General features: G+C 38.2%; 1 protein-coding gene across 1 annotated transcript in view; it reads left to right on the top strand.

Annotated features, from left to right (window-relative positions):
* pnt (ETS transcription factor pointed) overlaps positions 1-23,764 on the top strand; it is a 69,282-nt gene that overhangs the window by 5,583 nt on the left and 39,935 nt on the right. The window contains exons 2-3 of the mRNA XM_089243637.1: positions 1,819-1,927; positions 15,983-16,160. Of these exons, the coding sequence (XP_089099763.1) occupies positions 1,829-1,927; positions 15,983-16,160 (277 nt within the window). The 5' untranslated portion in view covers positions 1,819-1,828. The remainder of the gene's footprint in view (positions 1-1,818; positions 1,928-15,982; positions 16,161-23,764) is intronic.

The raw sequence follows: 23,764 nt of genomic DNA, 5'->3' as shown, positions 1-23,764 counted from the left end.
TTGTCCGGTCCATGTCCGCACTAGGTTTTACTGTATTTATGTTTAGGCTCAGATGGGTATTATTGGTGATGGGATGAATAATCGGTTCGACTAAATGTTGCTTAGGTATTCGGCCGAATATCTGTGTAAGTCTAAGTACACGAAACTAATTAAAAAAAATTATATTAATTGGAATTTTTCACATTAATTACGAAATTTACTGAGTATATTTTAATATGTGGTTTATATCCCCGTTCGCGAAAGAGGTTTATCAGGGTGAAATTTCTGGGATAAAGAAAACATGAAACTGAAAATAGAATTCTACTGTAATGAGGTGGAAGTGAACATGAATTAATTACACAAGTCTAGTTCATTACTGAAGGATGTACCTAGACAAGATACGTATTGAGCTACTTGAAGGAGTCAGAGGGGGCAAAGAACATCTAGAGAAGAAAGATAAGATAATAAGTCATAAATTTTAAGATGCATCACTGATTGAAGTAACTAATGGTTGACATTTTCTTAATTAGGTGTAAAACTATAAAAAGTGTTGGGAAAAAAAATGATTCTGTAAATCAGGGCCGGAACTAGAGGAGGCAAATTTTAGGTGGAAACAAAGAATAACATCATAAAATTATTAAATTTTGAAGTGGTGGGGGTGGCAAAATAGCACAAAAGTTCTAGTTACGTCTGTTGTAAAAGCAATAGTAAAATATAATATATATATGTTCTCAGTATCATTGACAATAAAAATCTCTTAGCTATCAGTTTTCTAATATTTATTCAAATAATAAATTCTATAATTAAAATTCAATTTCAATCATTTAAAAAATTATCAATGGTTTTAATTTCCACTAAAAACACAATTATTACACAGTTATCCTAAAAACACTCATTGGTGTGTTTTTAGGATAACCACAATTGTTCTTAATTGTGATTAATTTGAAGAAAATTGATATTCGGTGGAAACATTAGCCGAATATTCAGTATTAGCTTAAATCATTATTCTCCCCATCCTTAATTTTGTTATTATGGGATAGGACTGTCCAATGAATTTCTTTTTTCATTTTCATAGTATTATTTTTTTATTCATATTGATCCTATACGTTGAAGGGCCGTATCATCGAGTTATGGAGGCCCAGTATCTAAAACGTTTTTTTTTTGCAGTCTGGTTTTATATATTTCACACCCTTGGCTCCCATTAGCTCACCTACTATGACAGCGGTTCTCAAAATTTTGTCACTCGCGGCCCCCCTCCCCTAATAGTCTAACAAATAAATATAACAATGGTCTTCAACGCATAGAACCACCGCCACATATCAATATTCACAGTTCACGACAACCAACGCCCCTGACAATGGTTGACGACGCCTCTAGGAGTCGCGACACACACTTTGGGAACCACTGCACTAAGTCAGTGGGCAATATCGTCCCCATGGAGGCGATAATTCTTACGAACACAAGATAGGATCCTATGGGATGGCTGAAGAAGTAGGGGAGGGTGATGAGAGATAAAAAAATTCTTAGCATCAGGACGATGAATACAAAACATATTTGGGGAAACTGCTTAATCATGATGCTGATTTTGATAGTCTGGAGATGCGTGATCTAGGAAAAAAACTCACTATTTTAGTTCTTCGAAATTTTTTTAAGTAGGAAATCGAATTGAAGATTATACAGTATACATTTCCATGCCATTAACAAGGCTTTACATCAGCATAATTTTTAATGAGTTGATTTTTTCTTTCAATTGATTATTTTATATTTCCACAAATTTTTTTTTCATTTTTTAAAAATATTTTCTGAAAATAATTTCTTCCTCCATATCTTTTGAAACAGTGTATTTAAGATGGACTTGGATTTCTATGATCACAGTTCGGACAACGGAGAGTTTTATCCATCCACGAAAAGATTTGAAATGAATCCTAAAAAAGTTAATTCTTTACGGGTGAGTAATGTTCGTATTATGTTGTTGCGATTGTAATTGAATTTCCTATACAGTATCACTGAAGATCTAATCTGAGCTTAGATATTCAGTGGCGTACACAGAAAATGATGGGTTGGATTGGAGAGTAAAACAAACCTCAGCCAAAGAAATTTTGAGTTTCAAAAGCAGCATTTTGAATTGAGAAAAAAAATTGATAAAATCAGCAATATCAATATTACTTTTTTTTTCTATTTTCTTCTTTATTTTATTTTTGATTGCCTTTGTAAAACTTGTATCAAACAAATTAAATGAGTAGATGTATGATATTCTTGAATTGAATATTATTATCTTTTTTTTTTGAAATCATGTTTATTATTACTGGTGCATCGATTTCTTCTATCGGAAATGATAAATTTATCAACTTGACTGAAAAATAATTATCGAAGATATGTTGATAGTAGGGAATCAGTTGTTTTTCAACTTATATTAATTGGAAATGATGGTGATGGGAAAATAAAAAAAATATATCAGGATGAAGTAAGAGAGAAAGATATATGGGAAGATGGAACAAGGAAAAAAAAAGAAGCGTTACATTCTTGGTGTTTGGTCAACTGTATAATTAAATGACCACCGACGTAGGTGATACGCATATCAGCAACAGTTATATTTATCGGTTCACGGCTTAGGGGTGACCGATATCTATGGTTCATAATAAATGAAATTCCTCAGAAGATTAAATATATTTCAGAGTTCATATGAGACATAATATTGAAAAAAAATCCATACTAGAGATTCGTGTGGTGTTTTTATTCATAATGTTTCCAGATAATGGGGGGGATACTTGAAAATTATGATCATATAAGTCTATTTTGATTATATAGTCATAAAAAGGTCTTGGATTTCCACTTTTTAACAGTGTCACATTAAAAAATGTTTGTTGCTAATGTTGTATAGCGTATCTTAAATGTTAATTAACGCACTTCATTAGTCATTAAGGAACACACGATGCACGTAGAACAAAAAAAAGAAAAAATTGTATAGAAAAAAAAGAGCTAGGTTTTTTTGTTTTTACTAGTAAATCACAATTCATGAGATATGGGGGGGGGGGAATACACGCAGAAGGAAAAAAAACAATTCATTGTTTGTACATGGGCATTGTTTCTCATCTTATGGTCCAAAAGCAAACATGAAAATTATTCAATTACATGCATTTAATATAAGCAGTATGCACAAGGCTCAAGTCTCGGTTTCTCTGCGTGGATATGTTAGCCTGACTGATCAACAACCTCCGACCGAATTTAGTTATGTGCGAGTGTATACGAAACCGAGCCCGACGGTAGGTGAAAGTGTAGTTCAAAACTTCGCCTAAGTTCAAAAAATGTTGAAAATCGTCAGAAAACTGTCCTTTTTGAGAATGATTTCTGGGATTCAGTTATGACTTTTGAAATATTTACTTTTTTTACTCAGACAAGGCGTTTCTTATAATACGAGATTGATAAGTGTTTTTGCTCAATTCTTTTGCGAGTACGTACTGTATATCTATCCCTTGACAACAGTAGACTAGTTACTTCTCCACTGACTAAAACCGTTCTTGAATCTACTAGTCATCTACATAGTTATAAAGCTTTTTGCACTGTCATTATAGCGCTTTCTGAAAAGCGTGTATATTCCCCCACAAGCAAATTGTCAATAATTGTTTAAACTTAGCTTGACAAAAATGGTTTTTAGACATAGGCGGAGATAAACTCGGAAGTCTGGGGGAGCACTGTCATTATTGCTCGGGGGGGAGGCGGAACGATGATGATGATGCCAATTCATAATATACACGTATACATTAGATCAGTCGACTCAACTTTTGACGCTGGGGGGGGGGGGGGGGCTAGAATAATTCCTAGGTATCCGGCCGAATATCTGTGTAAATCCAATGTGATCAAACTAATTTAAAAAAAATTATATTAACTGGAATTTTTCCCATAAATTAAAAATTTACTGATTAAATTTGATTGTGTTTAGCATATCCCCTTTCTGTGAAAAAGGCTATGTCAGAATGAATTTCTAGGATGAGAAAAACATGAAACTGGGAATAGCATCCTACACTGCAATAAGGTGAAAGTGAGCTTGAATTATACGCAAGTTCTCTAACTGAAGATACCTATTGAGCTACTGTAAGACGCAAAAGGGCAAAGAACAACTAAAGATAAGTCGTAAATTTTATGATGAAAGTAAATAATAATTGATATTTACTTAATAAGATGTGAAATGATAACAACTGCTGAGAAAAAAAAAACCCATTGATTTCGTAAGTACTGTAATATTAAAAAATACAATATATCATCGTTAAGTTTGATTGTCAGTATCATGGCAATAACAATCTTCCAATTACCAGTTTTTTAATGTTTATTCAAATAATAAATTGCCTTGTTAAAATTCAATATCTGTCATTTAAAATTACCATTAATTTCCTTTTCAATTAAAAACGACAATTTCATTTATAACTGATGACTGTGATGGAAAACTGATATCCAGCCAAAATAATAGCCGAATATTGGGTTATTCGGCCAAATCACTATTCGTCCCATCCTTAATTATTACCACTGAGTCTCGCGTCAGTGAGATAACCGAAAATATAAAATAAACAGTTCCTAAAAAAAACCCATAAAAAATGCCCTCTACTCCCCCTAAAGAGCAGTAAAGCATTAGAAAAAACATACAAAATTTATGGTTCGAAAATATATATTTTTTTTTCATTCACATAAGTGTAAGAGAAAACATTCAAAATCCGTGACTTTCAAAAGTACGGACCTATGGCCGTTTAAAAATCCCACACCGACAAGGACATCATCAATCAAAATAAATAAATAAAATTGCCATTTAAATGAAAGGCAGGAGCAATTTTGAAAACAATAAAAAAAAAAATTGTTATGCATATTAAAAAAAAATAACGAATTTCCAAGAAAAAAGTTTGAAAGAACCTGAATCGGGTAAGAAAAAAAACCTGGTAATAACGTACGTGGACGGACATGATGGGGCCCCGGCGACGATCAGACACAAAAAAAATAGTAAAAGCTGCCGCCATTGAAGGTCAACCAGGTTTTTTTTTTCTTCTCATCCATCCATATGAATGTTGGGGGAAGAGAAAGAAAAAAAAAATATGTACATATATAAATCCACATGAGACATATTCGAAACAATCGGCCGATGTCAACACTAGCCGTGAGAAAAAGTGATGAATAAAAATTGTATTCAGGGGTAGGGGGGGGGCTATAAAGTACTAGGGAAGAATATAAACCGTGAGAAATTTACCAACCGTGACTCTGACCACGAGTTTTTAAATGCTCTCCCCACTATTCTCTACATCCATGGATCAGGTTACCACTCCTCCTGAAAAAAAAAGAAATCACCACAGATGTCTCATTAAATGTTAACGCTATACTGTAATGATCCCCGCCCTCCCCGTTTTTCTGTGGGCAGTTAGAAGTAAACGCGATGTGATCATTAAAATATTTAGAAGTGGATAGTTATACATGTCTGTGTCGTATTCGGGTCCCTTCTGTTCATAGACGTGTATTAAATGATTATAAATAACGGGAATACGTTCTTCTCTCCATTGGCCATTACCCGAGGACCCCTTGAATGAACCGGAGCCGTGTGCGGCAGGCGAGGTCGCACAGCACCCCGCACTCTCGGTAGATTGTTTGAGGCTTTCATGCGCAATTCTTAAATTATTTTTTAGCATCAATTCTAGCATTGTTTCTTCCGTAATTTCTGAATTTTCATCAATTCTGGAATTTTTCTCTGTTAATTCCGAGTTCTCATCAATTCGGGTCCTAATGGAGTTTTGGTGATTTGCAATTGTTGAGCAATGCACCTGGCCCCGTGTTTGGTAAGGCGGAGGGGGCACCCGGGTTTGGGAGGGGCACAATAAATTTTTTCCACAGAATTCTCGGCTCTACCAACCTTCGAAACTCATTTTGAATTAACAGAAATTGATTAAGATTGCATATGAATGTTTTTTCTTTAGATGTTTTTTAACCGTCTTACAAAGATGTTTAAAAACATTTTCAATTTTTGATCGTCTTGGAGGGCTTGCACTATCCCCTCGATCTCCTTCCTGCGAAGACCTCTGGCTTTATCGTGTTATTCTTAGGAACCTGTCTATAGCAGGGTTTGAGAAATTGAAGAAAAATTTAGGCACCAGGCCAAATTTCTTCAGAGCCAAGCATGTTTTTCAGCCCTGGGAAAAAAACGGTCCTAACTTCTTCGGGAAAACTTTTTTAGTGACCCCTTTTCTATCAGTTAACGTAAAATTCTAAAAAAAATTCATGTTTGCCTAAAACCCTAGCTCAGTAATTACTCATGAAAAATTTTAAACTCCAATACCTATTCTTCACTCGCTATATCTGGTCTATGAGAATCTCTCGTGAACGTCTGGGTTTTCGCGGATCACTTCTTGAATGTCACTGATCAAGCGATCGATCGCATGGACACTAGGGGAGCCCCGAAATCCCGCAGCCGTGATCTGTGATTGTACTCGATTTGTTTCGATAGTTCGCTATCTTGGTCTGGCATCTTCTATCTGTTGCTCGCAAGCACCGTAGTGATAAATGAAACACCTGAGAACACTCGATACTTGTGCCCGATTTCGTCCTCCTGAACTGTTGATGTGAGGACCAGTGTTCACCAATGCGCATCTAGATGCGTGATTAATGCATCAAAAAATTCAATTTTACACCTCATTCAATTTGGTTGAGGAGTTAACCCTTAAATGGACATTTTTTTTTTCGAGTTCCTGATTTTTTTATAGTTACTGAAAAGTCAGCAAAACACTGACCCCCCTCCCCCCTGTCAGCAAAATTTCGTCGGCAGCCTAGAATGTTTCATATCTTCAAAAAGGGGTGGTTGATGACGTAAGCAAGCTTCAACCCCCCCCCCTTGTCAGAAAAAGTCAGCAAATCCGAAACCCCCCTCCCCTCCTCGATGCTGACGTAATACTTGAATGACCCCTATGTATTTTAAGGGTCAACATAATTTTTAAATTTCGGATAATTTTTTATAATACTTATTTCTCATTGACAAAAAAAAAAAACCTCTCTCTTTTTACACTAGTACGTTATAAAACTTTTGAGAGAGAGCAGTGGAATTTCTCTTCAAAATTATATTTTTGGATAATACTGGTGAGGGCATCGCGATTCGTTGCATTCAAGGATTAGCGTTTCAGGGTGGTTTGATTATGAGCACAAGTGCAAAATCACTCACTAGTGGGTGTTTTGATGATGATGATGGGCGTAGGCAAAAATGGTGCTTTTGACTTGAATAAGGTTGGAGATCCTTCCTCTATAGCTTTTGCCTCGTAGAGGTTTCTTCTTTTTCTTTTGTGGCAATATTTATATTTTTTAAATATTTCACACTCACCATTTTTCAGGCGTACCCAAAACAGTATGTATTTATAACATCATGGGTCCCCGGGTGAAGTGTTGTTCTGGGGGTATCTATCTATCAAGAAATTTTTTGCCAACTAACTTTCACATTTACTCTCAAAAGTCATAGTACCAAATCTCACATCGGGGTCCCCGGGGGAGGGGTGGATTTGTTAAACATCCCTGGCGGGACCCTGCAGCTAATGAAAATCACACTGAATCTTTACCTGGACATTGTTAGAAAACTCGGTTATTATATCCAATTTAAATCATCTTTTATCGGAACCTAGAAGCTTCTCCATGCTTTCCTCTCCGCGAATGGATGTCTATTTTGTGAACAGTCTCTTGGGGGAAGGGGGGAGATGTTTGTGTACAAGACCATAAATCTGATATATTCGAAGGCAGACACGTTTGGGGGCCTCTTGTGAAATTTCAGGCATTCCACGAGGGTTTGAATTATTCATTCACATTCGAATTTACTTCTACACTCGTACTACTTTCCATAGATATGATCCGATGTCGTCGTCGTCTCCCCAATACTACTTATGTATCGGATTTGATTCACACTTGGACAGTGACGCATGCGCATTCCGATATTAATCTAATCATACCTGCCATGTCCAACAGTCATGCTGCTTCTTCTGTCTTCTCCACTTGACGGTGTAGCTAGTGATATTTCTTTTTGGCAATCCTTTTGGGAGAAGTGAGATATTCTGTGCCTAGGAGTTGAGTATGTGGGCTCTCCACATTTCCACACACACACACAAAAATTTCTTGACTATAATTTTTTTTTATCTCAGCCCGATACTCAATGGCGTATCAATCGGATCAGATTGGGGGACCACGCAGATATCATCACTGTGCCTGCAGTATAGAATCCCAGTATAGGTCGGGATCTTTCGTAACCCCAGGGCTTATGTGTTTTTTTTTTACAGATTCCTTTATGTGGAGAAATTTATAATGTGGAAAACGGGATTGACAAATATTGATTAAGTTAGGGGTTTACTCTTTGCCTGAGATCCATGGATCCATTTCCAGAGAGGGCGGTGAAGATAATTGCCCTTATCAAGAACCTGGATGCAAAAATAAGAACCCCGCAAGACCTACCTGGATCCAGTTTTAAGCGTATATTCGTATATATTAATTAGCTCTGTCTCAAAAATAAAATAAGAATTTTTACCAAAACGATGGAGATGTCTACTAATACGGGGGGGGGGGGAGGATGATCCAGTGCCGTAAAAACTCAGGACTGTTTTAACAACACCATTGATCCCCGGGCAGAGGGATTTTTCTGAGGCGGTTACCTGACTAGGAATGCCTGCCTACCAATTTAAATTACAGCACAGCCCGGTTTTTTTATGAGACTCCCGGGTGGCCCATTTGTTTGGGCATCACTGACGTAACACAATACATTCTTCACAAAAAGTCGTCCTCTAATTACATATTTCCTTGGATCCACGTCTGCTCTGTCAACAATCCCGAAGGCCTTAACCATCTTTGATACGGGGCTCCTAGGCTGTGATCACCGCGATTACACATTATTTATAAGTCATGTGAATAATGCACTGTAATACTGTACACGGCCTTCGGGCCGTGGTTATTCCGCTTGTAGGGGGGGGGGGGTCGTGCATAAAAAAGCTATATACAGGCAGCAAACCAGGCCCGCAACAAGGCTGGGGAAACCGTGACAATGCTCAGGGTCTCGGAGATAACTGAGGGCCTCTCCACAAAAAATATACACTTACTTTTCATAAGTAAGTATATATTTTATATACATACCCCCCCCCCCCCTTGAGCCCAGTCGTGCTCCTGGGGGTTCTTGGGCCATGTCTTTATACATGTCTTTATATTTCTGGAAACCTCGAACCATGAGGTTTCACTGCATTTGATATCGATAAGCGTTCTGAAGTAAACGAGTAACCAGTCCCCTTATTAGGAAAACATGGCCGGCGATCGTGGGGCCTGCCTCCAGTGGCGTCGTCGTCATAACACCTGGCAAAAGAGAGAGATGATGGTGATGCACTCACTTTTCCTGGAAACAGAAAAAAATAAATCTTTTTCATGAAAACGAATAACATGAAATAGTAATAATAAACATACATGCATGCATGTTGTGTGTGTAGACAAAGATTGGCGAAGTGGAAGAAGTCTAGGTAGGCCCCACCTCACGAAAATAAAATGAAAAAAAAAAAACTGTTCTCTCTGCAATCTACCAGATCACTCGACCGTAACTGAATATATATGAATGTATGAGGCGCAAGAGCGTGAGGCGAACGAATTTTAGTAGGAGTTGGCTTGGAATCTGGCAACACTCACATCATTCGAGGTTAACGCGGCCTACCCCTCTCTCATGCCTATGCATTAATATAGTGGAGAGAAAGAGGGGATAGAACAGTACATATTGGGCTAGGCCGCGGGGCCATTTCACGCAGAGCTTCTATAGATGATAATTAAGAGCCCTTATCAGTCACATCATCGCTTTTAAGGGGATCCGGTCAGAACAATGAGAAGAGGGCCGACGCGAAACTCTGTATGTATTGGTAGGCAGCGGCTGAGTTCACGGTGTCATCGTATTTGCTGGGCTTTGTTATCGTCCTGTTTTTGACCTTCAGGTGACCACTGGTGCCACGATCTTTTAATGGTCACGGCTCACTTACTCCATAATGACCTATCTATCTATGTCACAAATTACGATAACATAATCCTAATAGGTCCGATAATAAGTTTTTATTATTTATGCTACGATCGTAGATTGATGGCGGCTCCGCTGATGAAAGTTATCGGAGAAATTTTTTCAATCCCCCCCCCCCTCCCGTTAGGGGTCATTAATCTTTTTTTTCCAAACGCGAGCACCGTCTATGCCTAATCATGATTAGAAGAAGAGCACCTATATGACAAGTAAAAATGTTAATTCTTTAGTGTAATAGTTTGATTTGGGTAGCCCTTGAAATGCAGTCGGCCCCGCTTAATCAGATAACGGAAAAAGGGGATACTTCCGCTTGAACGGATAGAATACTCCGGCAGCAAAATTTTCCTCCCATAAAGATAATATTGAAGTTCCCCGCGCTTAATACGATAATTTCAACGACTTTTGCCCTCGAGTTGTTCGCACTTCAACTTAATACACCTTAATACTGAACAGTATTTAATTTATTTCGTCGTTTCCCAGCCCAATGAGGCTGTCTGACGACTTACAAATAGCATACATTTTAATACAACTTAATACATATACAATCATACACTTCAACTGCTAATACACATCGAGTACTATACACATAATGGTTTCTATTGAAATAAGAAAAAGAAAAGACATTTGAGAGTAAGTACTAGCTTAAAAGTATTTAAGTTGTAATATAGTTGTAGTGTTACGATAGGGGGAGCTAACTTTCCTAATGAAAAATAAAAATCCTGGGTATATTGTGATGATTGTAATTAAATATAATCTTCTCATTTTTTTCATTTTTGATATCTGATTTATTCGAGAAGCTTTATTAATATTAATCCTTTATCAGTTTTCAATATGCAAACCATACTGACGTTGTAAAATTGTCATTAAGTTGTTCCCAGCATAATGGAATATTGTGTGCAGGAATCGTTGATATCTGATTAAGCGGGGTTGACTGTACATCTCGAGTACGAAATTCAGCATGGAATCACTCTCAAATTTGCGGTGCTCTCGAGGAAAATGTTGGAAATGCTTGCTGTAAAATTAATGATTATTTTTCCATCGCTTTTGTGTTCGAAAACATCTAAATTCGTGTCACGTGAATCGCTCTACACCGATGATTCTCGAAATGAGCATCTCGGCTACCGGAAAGCTTTCCCAAAATTCGTTAAGAGCATCGTGCCGAGTCGAAGCTAATTTGCTTTTGAAAATTCATTTCGTCCTATATATATCATACCATATTCTAGCTTCCTTTGACGCTGATATTGTTAAGTTATTGTGAATATTATAAACTTGAAATCTGATAATTAATTCATTCCACTCTGATATATTTCTGCTCCGATACAATAATATAATTATACATTGGCTTTGTTTTACAGTATATTTTTTCAATATAAAATCTATACTACGGTACGAAGCTACGATCTAATTGTTCCCCTCATAATCGGATATTATGTGCTGGAATCATTGATATCCGTTTAAGCGAGTCAACTGTACTTACTGCACTCTAATGATAATAAGGATTGTATAGGCTAAGTCAAGTAAACTCTTGAGTAGGCGCAGCATAAATATCCTCGACTAGACGCGGCGCCCTTTTGATGAGGTCCCTGGAGAGCCGCGACGTTCATTTTGAGAAACAGTGATGTGCAGGGATACAGTCTAACTAATCTCGTTACGACAAAATCGTAGAAACACCGAAAATATATAGTATTTCCAACAAAACATTGATTTGATCGTTAGAAAATACTTAATTCATATTAAGCGAGTTTGATTAACGGGGACTCGTTCGACTCTATTGAGAGAGAGAGACGGTAAAAAATGTTAGTTCTCTTATTGTCGAAGTATTTATGACTTTCGTGAATTGTTTCATACCAGGGGTTCCTAACCGTTTTGTGGTCCACGGCTTCGATATCTCCTTGAGATGAGCAGAAGGTATTTCTGCTCTAGAAGGTATTGGATGTGTCCGGTCCATGGAGCCTTTGTGCCTATAAAATTAAGACCACGGAACCCTTTGTAGGATAGAAATAAAAAATTACTTATTTTCTCATCGAATCTTACACCCCGCCCCCTTGAAATCATTTCCAAGGAACCCGCAACAGACCCCATGACTTTCGAAGGAATTGTTTTATATGCTTGAAACTTTCAACATTTTCAAATTGTGGTCCTTAACCCAGGGCCGGAACTAGGGGGGGGGGAGAGGCAACTGCCCCGGGTGGCAAAATTTAGGGAGGCGGCAGTTTTAGGTGAGAACAAAGATTACAGTTACAAAATTATCGAATTTTAAAGTTGCGGGGGCGGCAAAAATCTTAGTAACGGCCCTGCTTAACCGACGAAAACCACGTCCTTAAAAGTCTCATTTGTAACCACTGTATGTATTTGAATTTAGAGAGGGAGGGAGAAGAAAAAAAAATGGGACAGCGGGTTATGGGTACAGACTGTGGACCATGTCTTAGATATTATATTCCCATATGCGTTTTTTTTCTCTTTTAATCTAAGGAAAGGTAAGAAAGGGGGTGGGAAACGTGGGGTTATGATGATCATCATCCACCCGTTTCAGGAGAGAAATATATCCTTGGCAGAGCAACCACCGTAACCTTTGAATGCCCTCTTTTGGATGTACCACAACACCCCTCCCCTGTACCGTGGGAAAGCGCCGGAAATGCACGACCCCGCTTCTCAGAGTGGGGTGGATTACATATGTGTGTGTGTATTTGTGTGGCTTCTTTTTTTTTTATACCCCCTAAAGATTCATATGTGTGCTTGTATACATTTATATATATATGAGCCGAAAAATACGATTTCCATTCTTGGAAATTTATGGAATACTGTATAGTTGGAGCCATATAAAATCTGTTTATGGCATCTATACCGTGTATATAATTGACGTTATTGCCAATGAAAATTTTCTCATTTTTATGATGACAACATTTGATGTAGAAAAGCTTTTTTTTTTGAGCCTGTACCTTGCTAACATTGGAAGAGAGGTTTCCTAAAGTTGTTTCGTGGTTCCCCTGGGAGCCGCTAGAGGTTGGTGAGGGAAGGGGGGGGGGTTTCCGTGATGTGTTTTAAAACTAATTTTCAGTGGAATAAAAATATGATGGAGGGAAGGACTTTGACACAGGGCTCGGAAATCCTTGGTTCCCTCAGTGTTTTGGCCAAAAAAGACCTTCGTGTTAATTCAAAAACACTGCGATGGAAACACGTATTTGGATAGAATTCCTAAATTGAAGCGTTCGATCGAACAATGGTCTATGCCGTTTTTTCGAACTTTAGAGAAGACACAATTAAAGTCATCCCCGAATTAATCTTTTTTTTTTTTTCGGTTCGTGTTAAAAGTTTCTGCACCGAGAGCAGGCCAACACGATACTGACATAACAGAATTTCAGACAGTTTTCACTTATAAACATGGAAGACAGATGGCAGCACCAATAAGATCACAAAACACGCATTGCTCTGACCTTGGTCACGGTTAACGAAGTTGGCTAATTCAAGTCCAACGAAGTTAGAGGGCACGTGGTTTATCCATCCGACCTCAGGCACGGCCTTGGCCATGTGTTTGGTCACGTGACACATTCCGTCTGACTCGCTGGAGATGAACGTAAGACATTGGCACCGAAATCTGGGGTTTGAGAGCCCCCCCCCCCCCCAACACACAATGCAACTCACCACTCAGCCCCACCCGCATAAGGACTCAAGTGTCTTTGTGCAGTGTGTCCATATACGGCACAACTGACAACTTTCAGCCTCCTCAATGTTTCCTTCATACCGGCACCTTTGACGATAGGAATATATACGTATTCGTAGAGAATATATTTCCTAGGTCGAACGAATAGCCACGTGCTCCCTAGCTTCGTTGGCATCGTGTTGGACCGGCTGTGCCTTAGAGCAGGGATAGACTTTCCTATACCTACTCTGAGGCTCTGACGGCATAAATACTTTAGGGCAACACACACACAAGTTCCTGCATGTTTCGTAAGATTCTTGTCCTCACGTTCAGTATATGAACAAAATAAAAACAGTTTAATACCATTTATGCGTGGCAGGGCCGTAACTAGGATTTTTGCCGCCAGAAGTAAGCATGATTCAGTCTCCCGGGACAAGTATTATTTTGTCGCCCCCACAACTTTAAAATTCGATAATTTGATAATGGTGTTCTTTGTTCCCACCTAAAATTGTCACCCCCTAAATTTTGCCACCCGAGGCAGTAGCAGTTTCGGCCCTGATGCGTGGTACTTTGAACTTTTTTTTCTTTAAAATAAACATATTTTTATCCTTTGAGACGCGAGTATTCATCTTTTTGGAATTTTCAAGATGTTTTTGCATTTTTGATGCTCAAAAAATTGATATTAAAAACATAAATGTTATCAAATCTTTTTTTTCAATTTTTTTTCCTCAAATTTTTAATTTTTTTTTTGTGAAGAATCAATTCACTTTGCAGGAATGCAGGGTGTATTCATCTTGCCGCACAATTTTTTTTTCTTCTTCAGAATTTTATTGCTATATTCTTATGCAATAAATCACACTTTCCCCGGAGGCTCGTTATGCTGGAAGACATCTTAAAAACCTCCTGAAAGTTCAACTTTAAGTGCTGCTCTCAGTTGAAAGCCCCCAAAGTTCATATCACCATATTCCTAATTCAAAACTTACACAATCCTTTAAGTCAGGGCTTAACTCCCTCAGCTAAAAAAAAAAAATCTACAGTGGGAAAAAGCTACCCAAACATTTGCGCATGCAGGGTCTGAAATGGTTGACACTTTAATAAGTTTGCAACAGTTATTGAAATTTAAAAGAAAATTATGTATAAAATACGCACTTTTCTTTTTCATTATTCACGTTTATGGTTATGAGGGGTCCCTTATATTCGGGAATAACCCGTATTGTGAAGAAATCACTGTATCCGAGGGACTTTTCATTAAATTCAACACAGTCTGGAATACTTTTCTTCTTCATATTATTTTCTTAAACTCGTATATCTTCCGATATCTTTCAAAATGTTGAAAATGTTTGTGGAAAACGTTCTAGTGTGTGAAACTATTAGCATGGCGTGCTGTAAGTTGACTAACCCTGACTCAAAGAAAGTAAAATGGTATATGACTTCGATCAAAATATAAATGTCTTGAAGATTTAGTCTCTCCTAATATGTCATCATCAGTTCTACAATGACAAACCAATTCTATAATTGTGTACTAATAAAATGAAATTCCTGGAGTGTATCAACAGATTCTGCAAGCCCTTCAGAAATAAACCCAAGGGGCAGAAATGAACGTGTGCTCGGAGGTATCTAAAAACTCCCGAGTATGAAAATCACCATTTGTCATCATCACGCGGTCGCCATTGTCTCCAGATTTTCGCTCCGACTCTGCTCAACCCCAAGATAACCTTCCAGCCTAATATGTTGACTACATCTCGAATATTTCTAAAAATACTTAACGCTGACACAGCTCCTTTTTGGAACGCGCTACTTTGCTACTTACTACTTCGCACTTTTCATCCCTTGCCCGTAGTTTTAATAGTACTCATTTATATTCGAGTTACTCATTAGCATAACGCGAATTCTATATGAGTATGATATGAATTTTAGACACATTTCTATCCTCAGAAATGAGCTTTCTTTGATGTGATTGAAATTAGAGCTAAAAAGGGCGATTCATATTGTTGTAGCAACATAACATTGTCATTAGTTTTCCACGATGTTGTTAAGACAAAAAATGATTATTTTATCAATCGTTTTCACAAGATCATGAGTCAGCTGCTAAAATTTTACAGTATCCTTTTATTGGATGAAATTTTTTGATCAATTGTAAGGGATTCATTTATCAATTTATTAACATATGTGTTGACGTCGTTGGAAAGAATGTATACGGAAAAAATGTGTAATATGAATAAAATACATACTGGAAAGAACGTAATGTGATTGTTTGCAACGGATGTCGTTCTCAGATGTTTCTTTGATTGTCTCTCATTTTATTATTATTTTATTTTTGTTTTTTCTAGATCAAGTTCGAAATGGACTACAGGAACGATGACAGCCAGAGCCTAATTCCAGCCGACCGCATCAAGCAAGAGGTCAATTCGGATGACTCTTGCGTGCCTGCCATAACTCCGGCCAGGACCTTGGGCTCAATGCAAAAGGTTCCATCCATGAGTGACCTTTCAGAGGAGAGTTCTCTCGGTAAGCTTCCTTATACACGTCCGGAAGAAAAAAAAATCTATACCTACTTGAGAGCCAAAGGAAATTAAACTCCAGATTTTGCATTTTTAATTTTTTACATTCAAGTACAGTAGTTTAGTTTCATCTGTTTTACGCCTTGGGTTTCGACCGCCACGAATCTTTGAGCTCAAATATAAGCTTTCCTTACTACGGAAAATAACTCCCGCTACGAACAAAAAAGTCTTTTGGTTCTTCTGTAAAATCTGGTTTTTTACGTTTCTCTGGCTCTTCTGTGGATACAGATTCAATAGAGTAATCTCTAATATTCGGGATAACCAAAAACAGTTTTTTCACACGTGACTATTCTAAGACAGAAAACAGTATGCAATATTTTTTCTCTCGCAAGGACTCTTGAGGCTTGCGAGCCAGTTCCAAGGAAACCAAACACGGATAGGATAAAAAATACCGACCAATTATCAGGATCATAGTGATAAGATAGAGTGTTTCCCATTCAAGGGGCAACATTTGAGCTTGAGGGTCTTTTCACAGAACTAGGTGCGCCAAAAGTGCCTGATACATTTGAAAAGATAATGTAGAGCTTTTAACTTTTCATTATGAAGGCCCATGCGTTAAGGCAGCTCTGTGCGTTGCATTTAATGTTCATTAAATTATTGGAATTCGAAGTATAGATTGCAGCACACACGTTTACACACAACACTAAATATACACCCACACTTCCGTCACAACTGAACCGATAGTAAATTGCCCATGGCGATAGACGGGAGTTGCGTTCGATTTGAAAGAAAAGAAAAGCCCCAGCCACCAACTTCCGCGACTATACTGATATTGTATATACTGTATTTATTTACATCCAAAAATTTTCTTATCCTAAATCATAGTCTCCCAAACTTTTTGTTCCATCGCCCCCCAACTCAAGTAAACCCATAGGATCCTATGTTAAATCAGTAGGTTCTATCGCCCCCTTGGACCATTCCATCGCCCACCAGGGGGCGATATTGCCCACTTTGGGGAAACACTGTCCTAAATGATATCAATATATTCCACATTTAACGGTTTACTTCGAGTTTTCATCATTTTCCAAAATCACTGAAAACCCCGTATATTTGCTGGCATAATAATTGAAAGAAAAAAAAGAATCTGTTTCGCACAAATATTTCAACCTGTGCTTTCGAGTCTAAAAACAGAAACTGCCAGTGAAAGGAAAAAAAAAAAACAAGACAATTTTCTTTTCTTTCTGGGCAGGCTTTTCATTTTCCTATCATTCATTAACGGATTCAAACAAAGAAAGTGCGGATTGCGCATGCGTGACGTAGTAACGCGATATCTCTTCTCCCCCCTCTTTCCATGCGCCCCCCCCCCCTTCATCTGCACTCATTCATGAAAGAAGAACGAACAGCAGCTGCCTTGTGTAACCTAAATGGGGAATGGGTTGGAGGGGGGAGAGAAAGCAGTCAGAGAGCCATTTTCTTTTTCTACTTCGAACGGCTCCCAGAAAGAACGTTATGAATGAACACGATGGCGTAGTCTTGTGCTTCATCCTCATTGGTCGAGCTTACTTCTTTTTTTTAAAAAGAAAATAACAAGTGAATTGTTGATGCAGTTGTGCGAGTGAGTGAGTGAGTGAATCTGTGTTGTGTTTTCTCCGCCATTGGGCTTTGCTCAGTGTGGGCGTCTCAACTGAATGTTGTGTTTTTTTTTTGCTTCGAAGTTATTATTATTTTCCAGCCATTTTTCCTCCGTGTTTCTTCAAACATCTTGTAGTTTATGAGAGCAAAGACTGAGAAAAGAACCCCCCCCCCTGATTTGTGTGTGTGTGTATGTTATAAGAGAGGATCTTTTGTTTCGAGTTGAATCCTATGAGTCACTCAGTGTAGTTTCAGATATAGAAGAAAATAAAGATGGTTCTTTGTGTTGTTTGTGTGTGTGTGGAATAATATATGACGGGAATTAAAATCTCGGATCCAGTGATGGTCCGTGGAGAGAAATTGATCCCTTTTTGAGGAAATCAACAGAAACAATGCCTTGTTCTGACCGATATCATTCCTTTTTTTCTAATGAGACCTTGAGTCTTGATATTCATTCATTGATGTGAAATCAGACTCAGATCCAGAGTGTTCCATGAATATGATAGAAATGGGTCTTTGGTTTGCACCGTTTGGCAGACCAACTACAGACCGGCTCAGTGGTTGAAAGTCCTATAACCACTGACAATTTTTGAAGGGTCGTTTCAATGTTTTAAGCCGTTTCAATGGTCTGTAAATACTAGACGCTAAGTTCCCTCCTCCGGTCTCATTACCCAAGATCGATCTGATTGGAATGAAAGAATATGGCCAATTGCCGTCTTAAAACACCGTCAGGTCGCGGCCTGGAACCTGAGTCCAAAGGAGGGCCTTCTATCGCGATCAAATTACAATTATAGGAAGTATGTAAATTGGTGGGCAGGATGGAAAATATGTTACTTAGTTAAGATAAATACATTTTTGAGAGTAGGTACTGGCCTACAAGTATTTTCAATTTTGTTCTTCAGCACCTGCATTTAATCATTTTATTTTTGTTCTATGTTGAGCCAATAGAGGGCGCCAGCTTTCCTTATGAAATCTTAGGCATCGTGATCATTGTAATTAAGTATAATTTTTATTTCATTTTTGATGTGAAATTTATTCGAGAAACTTTATTAATATTGATCCTTCACTTCATCAGTTTTCTGTCAATAGACACCATCTGAGACAGATTCTCTTGTGGACAACATGGCATTCATCCAGCCAGGGCCGCAACTAGATGTTTGGTCACCCGAGCAAGCGCGCATTTTGATGCCCCTTTGTAAGGTTGATGGAGAGGTTTCAGAATGAAATTTGTGCCCCCTTGGGTGTAGCGCCCGGGGCACGAGTAGGGCCGTCTTAAGAGCGTCATGGGCCCCCGGGCCAAGTGATTTTTCTGAGGCCCTACATGCCAACTTCTCAAAAACTTCAACTACTCATTTTTCTGAGGCCCCTCTTCTCTTGAGCGTCGTGCCCGGGTGGGCCCATGCGTTAAGACGGCACTGGGCACGAGACCAGCCTGTTCTCCCCAAGTTTTTTTCTTCCGGCCCTGTATCAAGCGCCCTATTTACGACTGACTCAACATTTCTAACCTGGATCATAGTGGAATGGGTATGCTTGGGCTTGAAATTCCGGCCCTGGCATTAACTTCGAGAGTCGTTCTAACGAAAGGGATAATGATCCTATAGACATCGCAATCGATTCTTAATGAATTGAGGCTGTTGTGCTCATAATTCAAGCAGAAAATGCGTTTCTCCCTGTAGAAATTTTTACGGTATATTTAGTTATAAATCCGTTGCGTGCCATTTGCACAACATTTCTGCCTTAATGAAGTGTGATATTGCCCTTGAAAGAGGATCGAGTCGACCTGGGGAGACTTTTTTTTTTCTCTCTTGTGGTGCAAGGTTTAGTTTTTTTCTTCTGTGCCTGACCCAAATAGCGACACTCGTTGTATAGTAATGTGCCTGTCTCCCCTACGAGGAATACTACGGGGGCGTGATGGAAAGAAAGACTTGTTGGTGGGTAAATGCTATAGCCCCTCCGACGCACCTGTCACGTTTGCGGGTGGCGGGTGGCCAATCATCTGCGGGAGAAAAAGATCTCTCTTTTTGGGAAGGGGGAGTAGAAAAAAAAAAATATATATTTTCCCACGGTAGGATTTTCAGCATGAATCTACCCAAAAGTCTCTTTCGTGTTGAAATGTTTTGTCAGTAAAATATACACGCATACATAAATCATGCGTGATCTTCGTCAGTGTATTTATAGATACAGTATTCTTCATTTCTCTTATACAATATTCTGTTAGATACTGTAGACCAGTTATTCCCAACGTGTTCGTTAAAGCGCCCTTTGGGGGCGATGGAAAGTTCCAGGGGGGTGGTTGAAGCTACGGGTATAACATAGGATCCTATAAGTTAGATTGCGTTGTGGGCGATGGGAGAAAAACATTTCTGAAGAAGGGGGCGATGAGACAAAAAAGGTTGGGAAACTATGCTGTAGACCAGTGGTTCTCAACCGGGGGCCATATGGCCCCCTAGTGGTACTAGGATACTTCAAGGGAGCCACGGAAGAAAATAGAGAAGGGGCCATGACACATGACAAGGCGTTTGGGGGGCTGCAGAGAGCTGAGAAGAAAAATTAAGGTCTGAAGAAATAAAGCTTTTGTATTAGTGAATATACACTTACAGAATCCAACAAAACCACCCATAAAACCAGGGCCGTCTTAGGGCATGGACCCACCCGGGCCTCACCGCCTACATTTTGCAACAAGTTCCCTAGGATGGGGTTTTTCACAGGTTCCCGGCTAAATTTTTCACAGACCCTTTCTCTATATTAAATTTATAGTGTGAAAAACAAAAAAAAAATGATGGAAACCATATCAGACCCCGGGCTGCAGCTCTGTCAGTCCCACTCTTGTGAGGGGTTATGCCCGGGGGCCTCATGTCCATAAGTGACCCCACCTTATGTTATTTTGTATAGTACAATTAATTTTGAAAATAAGTAGGAAATATTTAAGCTGTTTATTTCCAGCTAGGTACGGGACTACCATAGCTCACTTTGCCCGGAGGGGGGGGGGGAAGGCAGGATGTTGAGACGGTCCTGAATGGAACTCGGACTAGCGGGGAGATCAATAAATTCCAGGCCAGTGGTCTGGGGCCAATTTTCTTTGCAAAATTTTCGTTCTGTATAAATTCACTGAAAAAATCATTTCTATACGTATAGAGGATCTTGCTTCTAGATGAGAGTTGAAGACTCTGGGTAAGACAGGGGAGCCACGAGAAAAAAAATATGGTTTAAAGGGGGCCACTGGCAAAAAAAGGTTAAGAAACACTGCTGCAGACCAAGGAATCTTCAAGCCATGGCCGGCCGATTATTTTGAGAAAATACTTTGAAAGAGCCGTTGTAACGAATTTAGGGAACCCAGAGCCCGAACCACTATTTGAGACATGATTTCATATAGGCTATTTCGAGAGACAAAATTCGGCATCCAAAACGAAAAACATAATTGCAGAATTGACAGAAACGCTAAAAAAATACCTTAATTAAAGAAATAATTTCAGAATTACTAAAAAAAAAAAATCTTCATAATTAATGAAAATTTATGAAAAAATATCTACAGAATTACTGAAAGAAATAATCTCAGAACTACTGACAAAAATAATTTTTTAATTATTGAGAGTAATTTCAGAATTAATGCTAGTTCCTGAAGGAAAAAATAATTTCAAAATTAATGAAAAATAATTTCAGAATTAATGAAAAATAATTTCAGAATTAATGAAAAATAATTTCAGAATTAATGAAAAATAATTTCAGAATTAATGAAAAATAATTTCAGAATTAATGAAAAATAATTTCAGAATTAATGAAAAATAATTTCAGAATTAATGAAAAATAATTTCAGAATTAATGAAAAATAATTTCAGAATTAATGAAAAATAATTTCAGAATTAATGAAAAATAATTTCAGAATTAATGAAAAATAATTTCAGAATTAGTGATAATATACTTTCAGAATATATTATCGGCATAAATTTTAGAATTGATAAAATAAATAATAAAAAAAAGAAATCGGAATGGGTGAAAGAAAGTATTTCAAAATAAATACCTTTCTAAATACCGTGGTTTGAATTGGTGGCCCGCGGGCTCCATAGAAAGTTTTAATTTGGCCCGCAAATTCCGAAATGTTCAAGATCCCTGGTGTGTAGACTGTCATGAGTGGGTTTTTAGAAAACAAAAGAAGGTGAAGAGAATTAATAATGATGGTACTGGAAGGATTTATTGAAAATTCAAATGTTTTTGGCGATGATAATGTAAATGATTAATGTTTTTTGTTTGAAAGATTATTCTATTCTGTGCTCGGTAAATACCTATTTATGAGACAGTGGAGGCCCGCTATAACGGACCCGGCTTAATAATTTGTGGTCTCGTTCCATGGGATGTTCTTTCATCTCCGGATGTCGAACCAAATTTCCGTTCCCTTGAAATTCGTTATGCAGTCAGATCTTGGTATAACGTCACCCCCGGAGATCGAATAACAATGATATCATAAGAGGGCTGACTTAATATATAAAGAGTAGTCCTGGTTTTTTCATCGTTCTACAGAGACATAAAAAGTGACGTTATGAGCAAAACGGCATCATAAGTGATCGACGTTATACCGAGGTCTTACTGTAATGGGTTTTGACTGCATATAGTAATTATATAGCTCGGTCAACTCATCTAGCCCAATACTGTAAATCAGGGTAAACCGAGAAAAAAATTTAGGTGCCAGCCAAATTTCTTTGGAGCCAAGCATGGTTTTTACCCAAGGAAAAAAGTGCACTATATACGTAATGTTTCCTTTCCCCACTCTCAACTTTATTGGGGCTTAATCACTCCTTCCGATGTTGGAGGAAATGACTTTAAAATCAGAAAAATTTGTGCCTTCCTCTTTACTCCAGTTCAGGAAGCTCATACAGAACGATGCCAATGACGATGTTATAGTCGTCATAGCGCCTAGGATTACTCAATCCCTATTGTAAATAGCTATCCGTCACAACGAAATAGCTTTTCGAAAAACAACCAAGTTGGCAAGACCCATGTCAATGGTTCTCAAAGAGTTCACGGGGACGTCACGTTGTTGAAGGCGTCTTTATGACCCCCACATGTAACGGGGCTCCTATGTTGGGATTTTCGGTGATTCTATAGTGAATTTATAGTGTGCAAAAACAAAAAGTGGTGAAATGGATGATGATAATCATTCCCAGCCCCACACGCTGGAACCCTGTCAGCCCCACCCTTGGGGGGCATGAGAGTCGTACCTAGTCTAGGATATTGATATGCGCTTACAGTAATTCCTTTCCTCTCTTGCAGCTTGAGTTTTTGTCAATGAAATTTCGGGAATTCGCCCACCACCTTTTTAAATTTCATTTCATGATTTTTTGATAGCGTCAGAGAGAATATTTTTGGCCTACTACAACTAATATAATATAATGATTATTTTTTATATTATTTATTAGCTAACGAGAATATTCATACAGCTCTCTTCTGTTTGTTTGTGTAAATACGTCACACTAATGAGTTTTCAAAGCTTAGAATTCAGATTTATCCCTACCGTATTAACGATCACTGTTCTATCGATTTCACAATTTGATTTATCTACAAACATTGTATCGATTTTCTGAATACACTATTTCTATAACTCATGGCAATGCGTATGAGGACGGGCATAATAATGGGAAAAGAAAAATAAATCTCAACATATGTTCGACATGGGGAGCTGGGGTATATCTGAAGAAATCCTCCCTTTTTTTTCTTACCCAGTCTCGCCGATCTGTCCCCGTGTCGGACGTTCAGCGGCAGCACCACCTGTGCATCATATGTGCATGCGGTCCCCTATTATTCCGATCGAAGGGAAGAAGCTTAAAACCTCCCTGGGGCTGAGTGCATGGGAATTCTAGTCAGCTGAGGGAGAGAAAAAAAAAGAGAGAGAGGAGAGAGAGCATGTGTGTGTGTGTCTCTCTCTCTCTCTCTCTGTCTTTAACCCCACTTTTTCACTATACGTACCTATACCAACATTTGTTTCTT

Source organism: Pholcus phalangioides, unplaced genomic scaffold (assembly GCF_987345545.1).
Source record: "Pholcus phalangioides strain wild (caught in Gottingen) unplaced genomic scaffold, Ppha-v1.0 ptg000015l_1, whole genome shotgun sequence".
NCBI classification, from domain to species: domain Eukaryota; kingdom Metazoa; phylum Arthropoda; class Arachnida; order Araneae; family Pholcidae; genus Pholcus; species Pholcus phalangioides.
Note: the sequence above shows the minus strand (reverse complement) of the source record. Positions and strands in the feature narration are given on the sequence as shown.